At 44.2% G+C, this 9,773-nt stretch overlaps 1 protein-coding gene across 1 annotated transcript in view; it reads right to left on the minus strand.

Moving 5' to 3' along the window:
* The window catches only part of IL7R (interleukin 7 receptor), an 82,256-nt gene extending 72,598 nt beyond the window's left edge, over window positions 1-9,658 (minus strand). Inside the window, exons 1-2 of the mRNA XM_023523670.1 lie at window positions 9,641-9,658; window positions 4,685-4,864 (exon numbers count right to left, since the gene is read on the minus strand). Coding sequence (XP_023379438.1) covers window positions 4,685-4,864; window positions 9,641-9,658 — 198 coding nt within the window. The remainder of the gene's footprint in view (window positions 1-4,684; window positions 4,865-9,640) is intronic.
* Window positions 9,659-9,773: the final 115 nt, after the last annotated feature.

Raw genomic sequence — 9,773 nt, forward strand, 5'->3', positions numbered from 1 at the left:
TATCTATCTATCTATCTATCTATCTATCTATCTATCTATCTATCATCTATCTATCCAGCCTCTTTTCCATTTTAAACAACTGAAGTGCTACATGGCAGAAATGTAAAACTGGCCCTTCTGTTTCTATGTAGGAAGCTTGGGTTTCATCACATTGGCCACTCATTGGTAATTTCCCAGGGCAAAAGAACATTTAGTATACTGAAATGAACGTAGTTGAGATGTAAAATAGCTTGCTGAGTGATTAAAGAGTGAATGAATTTCTATTCAGAGTGCAGCAGAGGTGCTGTGTGTGGACACAATAAAGACAGACTAGTGAGTGAGCGAATGCCTAGTTGGGTTAGACGAGCAGGCGATACCGAAATTAAATAGAGAAGTAACCTGGTCTCTGTACCATTTTCATAATTAGAGAGAGACTAAGTTTTCAAAGGCCCGACATAAGCACCATTGAATAAATGAATTTTTTTATTTTAGCTAAAGGTAACAATTTAAACATTTAAAATCTTAGTGAAGAACCCGTAACCGATTAACGTCAGAGGATGCTTTTTATATTTTTGCTAACTTGCTCTCTGAGGGAGTTGGGACAGAATAGAATTAGTGATTTAGTGGGTGGGCGGGGGGACTGAGGCTGAGATTTGGACCAAAGAGCCAGCTCGGCATCCTGGTGGGACCGCAGGGTGTGCAGTAGAAGGGAGCTCTCTTCAACAAACATCTTGGAAAGACCATGAGTTTGAATGTAGGTGCTTGATCAAAATCAGAGATGCCAGTTTGCAGAAAAACCAGTGCTTCCAAAAGAGCAATTAGTGACATCAAAACTCCGTGTGAGTCACTTCATCATCTAAGCAGTGGGACAGATTATGGCACTAGTGAACACCATGTCACACTCAGCTAACTATCAGAGGCAGCCCTCAAGGACTCCCAACAAATGTGTACCCAGAATGGTGCCTGACCATGTATTTCCACGTTCAATTAGTTTAGTCCCACATCTCAGGCAGAACAGGTCACTAATGGAACTCATGTGGGCAAAGTGTCAGAGAGTAAGATGGAATGAAAACGTATGTGTTTCAAACCCCAGGGCCTCCGACGGTCTACCAAGATGCTTTAACAAGACTTTCAAAATGTGGGAGAGTCAAGTTCACAATTTTCTGAATTCCAACATCATAACCCCACAGCACACAGGCCAGAATGAATCATTTTCCTAAATGTCAACTTATTTAAACTTTCACTGGGACTGGTGCGTACTCGTCAATGCTTTGCTCTTGAACATCTTTCAAATTACCCAGGGAGTGGATTTAAACAAGTCTGCACCACAATGACTAGAACAACGTGAGTAAGAAAAACTGAAATATCAGGGAGATTTTCAGTTGTTGTGGAAAACAAAAACAGATTGATCTGGTTCAATATCTTGGGAAGTGAATATAAATCTGTTGGAGTTGTTACTTCTGAGGAGGCTCATTATGGCTTCCTGGGATGTGGTTGCCCAGGAAACTAGAATACAGTTGGAAAGGGTACAGAAACAGAGTGGCATAATTGGAGGCAGGGTGGCAGGACTAGGGGAGAACAAGAATGAGGGAGGTGGGTGGATCCTGTGTGTCAAAAGCTCCTAGGGCTCACTTGAAGCCAAGAAGAGATCAATGCATGTGATGCGTGGCACGTGCTTTCTATCCCCTGCCCCCAGTTTCCTTCTATTGTGCCGTGGTTGTGGGTCAGTTCCAATGCAGTGTCCTTGGGCTCTGAAAGAGCTTTTAAGAGAAGCACTCCAAGGAGCTGCTTCCTGGGAGGGGGCACTAGCTTACACTAAAGAGTGATTCAGGGATGGAAGGGATGCAGCATCCTGCAGTAGCTGGCTTAGCTGCTACCCATCAGAGCAGCTGTCTGTTGCTGTGGCAACAGTTCTAGCATGTGCTTCTTTTTTTCCCCTGGTCTTTCTGGCTCATTGCAGCCTCCTGGATCCTACTATTGCCTCTGTCTGGAACATCTGCTCCTCTCCACTCTACTTTGGAGACTGGATTCCATTCTTTCCTCTCTCTTTCTTCCTCCCTTCTTTCCTGCCATGTTCACAAACATTCATTGAACACTTGCTATGTGGGATTTACTTTCGGGTGACATGTTGTCCCCAACTCAAGTAAAAATAACTTAGTAGTAGGATTCAATAGATAAACACACCCTTTCCTGAATTCCTAGCTCTCCTTCTCACCTCCTTTGCTTCTCTACAGTCTGATTTCAACACAGCAGCCAGAGAGAGTGCGTGCATTTTCAGCCAGATGGCCACGCTCCCATGACTCCTCATCTCATCTCTTGGCAGAATCGAGTCCTGCGAAGCCCCCTTAGCTCTCTCTCACTCACTTCCCTTTCCAACCAGTCCTCCGGCTCACTCCTCTCCGACTACAATGGCTGACTCTCTCTCTGTTCCTGGGAATATACCAGGTGTGACCCCACTTTAGGGCTTTTGCATGTACTGCTGTCTTCACTTGACATGCTCTTTCCCCAGAGATCTGCAAGGCCCTCTCACCTTCTGCAGGCCTCTGCTTCTATGTCTTTTCACAGAGGGACCTTCTGTGACCACCCTCCTCAACACTGAGACTACCACCCCAACACTTGTATTTATCCCTATATTCTTTTTTTCCTGTAGCGTTTATTACCACTTGACATAGTGTGCATTTTACCTATTCTACCCCCAGGTCAAGGGTTGTTTCTAGCACATAGAGGTGTTGGATAACTATGTGTTGAATATGTGCACGTATGCATGTGATGGTGCTCAGCCTTGTCAGAGGGGATCTGATGATAAAGGGGTCCACTTGAGAGAGTGCTCACTGTTGTTTTGGGGTGTCAGAGGAAGCTTCACGAATGATCTGGCAGCTGAAATAGGCCTTAGATACTGGGGGAGGCCTCAGACCCTTCAAGATGAGATGACAGTCGCTCCAGATGGAGGAATCAGCAAGAGCAAAGATAGGGAGATGGGAAAGAAAAAGGCACAAATACCTCTCTTGCTTGGTAAGGCCCCATGGTACTCTGTTCCCCCCAGGTCTGGGATATCACTGTCTCATTCTTTTCTGCATGGATGGGGAAACTGGATGGCGCTCCTTCAGGGGAGCAAACTTGGTTTCTTCTGTATGCCTAGCAGGACCATGCAGAGGGTGGGATTTACAAAGCCAATTAATTAATCAATTGATTAATCCACCCAATGAAATATTTACTGAGCTCTGTGCCAGTAATTCAGGTTCAGAGATGTGGTGGTTTCAGAAATACGGAATATGACAGAGGGCCCATCCCAGCCCACAGGGTGCTTAGACCCAGAAAGGAAGCTGACCCTGAAGAAATAGTTACTTGTGAGGGATATCCTGAAGGGAGAAGAACAGCATCCTATGGGAACATAAGGCAGGGGGGACCCGACACCATTGTAGGTCAGGGAAGTTCCTGTGGAGGACAGACATGGAAACGAGACCTCATGGCAGGCTACGATCCATGCCAGAGTTAGGTCAAGGAGGCCCAGTCGATAGGGGGGTTGCAGTAACACCCCTGAGAAAGTGGCAGATGCAGTCCTGGTGAAGGCAGACGGTACCTAACTCCTTATTTAACCTGGAGAAATTCAAATTGGCCTTCCTTCTATTGTCGAAGAAGACACATTCTTGAGTGGAAACAAATGTGCCTTGCTGAGCTTTCTGTCGCTGTGTAAAGTGTTGAGGGGCATCTACAGCACATCGGGCTGAAGAGCCCTGGGCTGTCATTTGCCTGGCATCCATCTGGCCTCGCGATAGCCCTGATGGCAGGGAAGGACAGCCTCCTGTTCATCTGTCCAAGACCAAAATTTAGAGTTGTTTCTAAGAGAGGCTATTTCTTTCTGGAGGAGAAAGCTGTCACAGAAACTTCCTTTTTCTTTTTTTTCTTTTAACCCCAAAGAACCCGGAATACTCAATTTTGACAAACATGTATAAAAGGAAAAGAGGTGTGGCTGGGATGTCTGTGGAGTTTGGATTGGATGTGACCCTCTCTTCTCTCAGTTCACATAGGAAGAGCAGAAAAAAGCATTCCATCATGAGGGCCACAGCTCTGTCCCCAAAAGATCAGGACAGACTAGAGAGCCATGCTAACAGGCACCTGAAAAGCACATTAGTTAGTACCTTGTTCTGAGGCTTTTTTCTACCTTAAAAAGCCGGGGAATGCCAACCCCTTAGATATCTAAAGGGAAATGTGAGGTTTATTAGATAGTAAGCTTCTTTGACTTGGATACAGCTGACACAAAATGCTTGTGGCCTTTAGGTGGCTGGGCTATGGCCAGAAAAACTATCAGTATCGCATATATGTGGGATGTGTCCTAGGCCTAAACTTGTTTTATACAGAATTTCCATAAAGTGCGACAAGCACATTGGGTTGATGCCCAGGTCTTTCTCATTTATCAGGATCAGTACTTCATGCAAAAGAAAGGCTGCCCTTTACAGAGTAAACTTTGAAACTTTGAGCAAATTTTTGGTCTCACTATAAAAGCATTTTTGAGGGGGACAGTGGGTCCCCAGTTCCTAATCCAATTGAGTAAGACTTTATTGAAGACCTCATATATATAAAGCATTGTGTCAGGTACTCGGAAAATATAGAGATAAAAAGAACAGAATCTCCGTTGTGGAAATTTAGGATCTTCTGGCATCCCCCTCCAGACCCAAATGTTAGTTCATTTCTGGAATGCGATTACCTCTTCTGCAGTAAGATTAGGCGTTCCAATTGGTTGAAAGATATGAGTCCCCACGGCCACACTGAGGGCCCTGTAGACCCCTTCCACAGGATCCGGATGGCAAGCAAAATAAAGCAGCATCTCTGTGTAGTCAAGCTGGGGTGGGTCCTTCTCACAGTCAGCAAATAGCCTGAAGAAAAACTGCCACATAAAAAGAATTAAAAAGTAGGGCTCAAAGATTCTCATGTTAAAGGAAATTGCATGCTATTCAATAGTGCCAACATATTTAGGAAAGAATGCACTAATTAAGGTGGCAGGGGCTACGTGGTAGGCAGGAAAAGGGAGCCGCAGGAGCAAGGACCCATTTGTCCATCTTCAGTCCCATCCTGACCAACTAGGCTCTGATTCCTAAATGTGAAGCTTCTGGTACATTCCTCTCTGTGGGGAGTGTGGGGAAGGGGAGAGAACAGTGGGACTCTAGCCATTAAAATCTTTAAACTGACCCACTTTGCTCTGAACTTCATACTTAATCTATGGACAGTAACATGACTTCTTCCAGTGTGGGCTCACCTCCAGGGTGAGAGTGCGCTAACCAGTGAGTATCAGTTCATTTGGCAAGTCTCTCTCATTCTAAGGACTGAGCTGACAGTCAGCTCTGTGCATTTGGCAGCACGAAGAGTTAGTCCTTGGAAACCTAATACCCTCCAAAGCCAAGTCCAAACCCTGGGATGCACAGGACACACTTAAGCACCTATGCGGCCCTATTTGGAGCAGCGACTGACTTTTTTCCAACATGTGCTTACAATGACCTGGAGAATCTTTTAAAAATGCACATTCTGTCTATGGCCATGCCACCCTGAACAAGCCTGATCCTGTCTGATCTTGGAAGCTAAGCAGGGTCGGGCCTGGTTAGTACTTGGATGGGAGATGACCTAGGAAGACCAGGTGTAAAAATAAATAAATAAATAAGGGATTGTAATCTGTGAGATTCTTGCAATCTGTGAGGTCAACCAAGCATTATCTCTCCTAAAAAAAAAAAAAATGCAAATTCTAGTTAAGCAGATGGGTCTTGAGCAGAGTTAGATTTTGCATGTTTAGCAAGCTCTAGGTGATTCCACTGCTGCTGGTCTTGGCTTACACTTTGAGAAGCAAGTGCCTCGATCCAGAGATAACGTTATTCTCTAGTATCAACAATATGTACAGCTACGAGCAAATTTAGTTAGACATACATGAGTTTGGAAAAATAAATTTCTGATGTTTGACAAATCTAATGAAAATTTAAATAAAAATAACTTCCATAGGGAAATGCGTAAAATCTGTTATGCTACAAAGCAGAAAAGAATCATAAAAGTCAATAGGATCAGCCACACTTTCTTCAAGTGTTTACTGAGTGTCTGCTGTAAGCCTGGCACATAGGTAGGCTGAGACGTTAGAAACACTCCCTGATGTTACGGCATTCTTAGATTTTTCAGGAATCATGATCCAGCTGTTGGGTTTGTCCAGGACCTTGCATTTTCTTTGTCTTCTCACTTGCCTTTGAGTTGCTTCAGGGATTTCCAGCAAGACTAAGAGCAGTAGGGGTACTGACACTAACAGATGACCATGGCATTGTCCTTGAGTGCTTATCTTCCACTTCTTTCATATTAATCATTGACCTTCAGTGGTATTTCTATTGAATTGCTCTGATAAACGCTATGTAGGTACAACTCATCATTATTGCTCTTAACAAAAAAGGTGAATATGATCGATTGAAGGAAGATGTGCGAAAATAAAATAAGTTGATATGTGGACACTTTCTGTAATTATACAGGTTTAATTTTAAATCAATGGATTGGACATTTCCAAAGGGCAAGGCTTGCTACGCTCTCAAGATCATTTCAAATATTGTAGTAGGCAGAATTCTAAGAAGGCTTCTAAGAGTCCCACCCTTGGAGTACATATCCTGTATAATTCCTTCCCCATGAGTGTGGGTGGAACTTGTGATGGGATATGATGGGAAAGTCATTTCCATGAGTAGGTTACTTTATATGGCAAATGTAAAGGGAGTCTGCAGATACAATTAAGGTCTTTAATCAGTTGATTTAATCAAAAAGGAGCCTAACCTTGGGTTTAACCTAAAAAGATGAGCCCTTTAAAACAGAACCTAGGTCTAAGGGAGAGATTTGAAGCCATAGATATGCTCTTCTGTGTCTGGGAAGGAGCAAACTGTCAGGTCGTGGAGCGGGCCATGTGGCAGGGAATAGCGGGTAGCCTCTTGAAGGTGAAGGTCTCAATCCTGCAATTGCATGGATCTGAATTCTGCCAATAATTCATCTTGGAAGCCATTTTTGGAAACGATCTTGAAATTGGCCTCAGATGAGATTGTAACCCCATTGACATCTTGATTTCAGCCTTGAGAGACCCTGAGCAGAGAACCTAGCTAAGCCATGCCTGACTTACAGAAATTGTGAGATAATAACGGTATTGACAAGTACTCATTTGAGCACCTATGATGTGCTAGGCATGGACTCTTTTCAGTGCTTAAAGTATATTCACAAGGAAAGAGATAAAGATGTCTACTCTTGAAGAGCTTATTTTTTAAAAGCAGAAGATGGACAATAGAAGAAAACTAAGGAAATTAAGTAAATTAGTGATTATAGAAATGCAGAAAAAAGCAGGCCAAAAAAAAGAGAGGATTGGAGTCAAGACTCCGGGGGCGGGGTGCAGATTGCAGAATTGAGAAATTTGAACAAAGATTTGGAGGAGGGCAGGGAGTCAGGACATCTCAGTTAAGAGTATTATAGGCAGAGGGAGCCACTGAGGCCAATATCCTAAGCGGGGACTACACCGCGCACGTTTGATCAGCAAGGACTAGGCCAGTGTGGCTGAGGCAGTGGGCAGAATAACAGGAGATGAGGCGAGAGAGGAAAAAGAAGAGTCAGAAGTTGCAAGGCCAGGTTGGCTTCTTTAGGACTTGAGCTATTCCTCTGACTAAAAGGCAGAGCTGTGGGATGGCTTAAGGAGAGGCTGCCATGATCTGCCTGTAATCTGAGCCAAGATGAGGGAGAAACATGGAAGTTATCATGAGGCTGTTGCAGTCATCCAGGTGAAGGTGACTTGGAAAAAGTGGTCTTATCCTGAATATATTCCGAAGGTAGAACTACTAGGATTTCTTGAGGGATTCCTAGGGTTTGGGCATAAACCCTGGAAGGACAGAGTTGCCACTGGCTAAGATGGGGAGCTGTAGGGGAAGATGGGAATGGTGGGGCAGCGGGATGGATGATCAGGCACTTAGTTTTGGATACGGGTACTTTGAGATGTCTTCTAGCACATTCAAGTGGAGATGTCGCATAGGCAGTTGCATCTAGGAGTCTAACATTTGAAAGAGAGATTTGGGGCGGGAATAGACATTTGGGGTTTTTTAGTAAATAGCTAGTTCTTCAAACCATGAGCCAGGCTTCAACAAATATTGACAGCCTAAAGTAAGGGAAGGATTTCTCAGGGGCAGAAGCTGTGGAGACATGAAAACAATACCTGTGAATATGAACATAGCAAAATTCAGTTGTATTTTCTCAAGAAATTGCTACAGATTTTTAAAATGCTGGAATAGCTGCTCTGGGTGTTGAGCGTGTGGAAAGCTGGGAAGCCAGTAGACGGCCTGCTGAATCTCGTCAGTCATTAGAAAGTACATTGTCACTGTCAGAGGACTATAATACGATTGCACAACAGACATGTCTCAAGGTGTTTGTTTGTTTGTTTTTAATGCAGCTGGGCCTTTTATTCAATGCCTGGGACTCTGATGTCATCCAAGGCCATGGACAGTGATCATGGCCTGTCTCCAGGAGTCCCTGCTGGCTGTGGCTTGAGGCAGGCCTTGGATCATGGAGAGTACAAATGACAAAGTCGGGGAGCTGGTAGGACCCTGGATTGCAGCCCAAGCTCTCTCCTTGAGAGGATACGGAGGCCCTGGGAGGTGAAGAGACCGGCTCAAGGCCCTAGGTGAGTCATGACAGAACTGGGAACAAAGCCCAGGGGTTCTGACCTTCAGAATTCCCACTTTATGGGGCATTTTCCCCACCCGATTCAGTCTTTCCTCTCTTATTACAGCCAAAGAAGTAAGCTTGCTTTATGTTTTCTCTTTGCACCCCTTTCTTTAGTAAGCTGACCATTAACCATTCTTTAACCACGTATGGTTAGCGTGGTTAGCTTCTGTTTAGCTAACACTTATATAGGGCCAGTCACTCACTCTCCACAGCAATGCTGCCAGAGAGGGGTTAAAATAAACCATGCCACAGAGATGTTAGGTAACTCCATCAAGACCTTGCAGCTTGTCAGCAGTGGAATCTACCTGTGCTTTTAATCCCAGTTTAAGAGCATCGAGATTAATGTAATGCTGAACATCCAGTCCCCGAGGTGGAGATAGATGGAAAGCATTCCTTTCTATTCTTCTGTCCTGTAGACATTACACACACACACACACACACACACACACACACACACACACACACACACACACACAAACTGTCAGCCAGTTTTTGCCACATAAGAGCGCTTCTTTCTCAAGCTTCGTGGTCCTGCCTCAGCTCCCAACTTTGTTCCTTTCCTCCATGTCATTTTTCAGCACTGTGGGCAGTAGCAGGTGGAAGCCACTCCCTTCATTGGTACCCAGAGGCCCTTTCCTCTTTCCCAGAGATGACCAGCACCATGGGCCTTATGGCTTTTGCTGCTCACATTTCTAAAAACTTCTGGCTGGAAAGGAAAGTGCTATTCAGCCTGCCAGTTTCTTCCCAAGTAATGAAGAACCTATTTATGCTGTTGGCAGATTTGTTCACAAAATCATGTAGAGATGGTCTCCCAAAGCTTTATGGGAGAACAGATCTTAGTCCTTAAGTTTCACATTGTGAAAAAACCAACAACAAATAAAACAAAACTGCCTCTGCAATTGCCACCCTCATATCTTGGACTTTTTTGAGAAATTCTTTGACTTCTTTTTCTTACCTGCTCTACTACTAGCATCTAGCAGAGGTGCTCAAAAAATATGTATCCAATCGAAGGAAATTGTGCACTCTGAGTTTATAACTGGAGTCATATTCAATTTTGTACTGCAATTCTGGACTAATGGTTGGCTGGA

Source organism: Pteropus vampyrus, unplaced genomic scaffold (assembly GCF_000151845.1).
Source record: "Pteropus vampyrus isolate Shadow unplaced genomic scaffold, Pvam_2.0 Scaffold400, whole genome shotgun sequence".
NCBI lineage: Eukaryota > Metazoa > Chordata > Mammalia > Chiroptera > Pteropodidae > Pteropus > Pteropus vampyrus.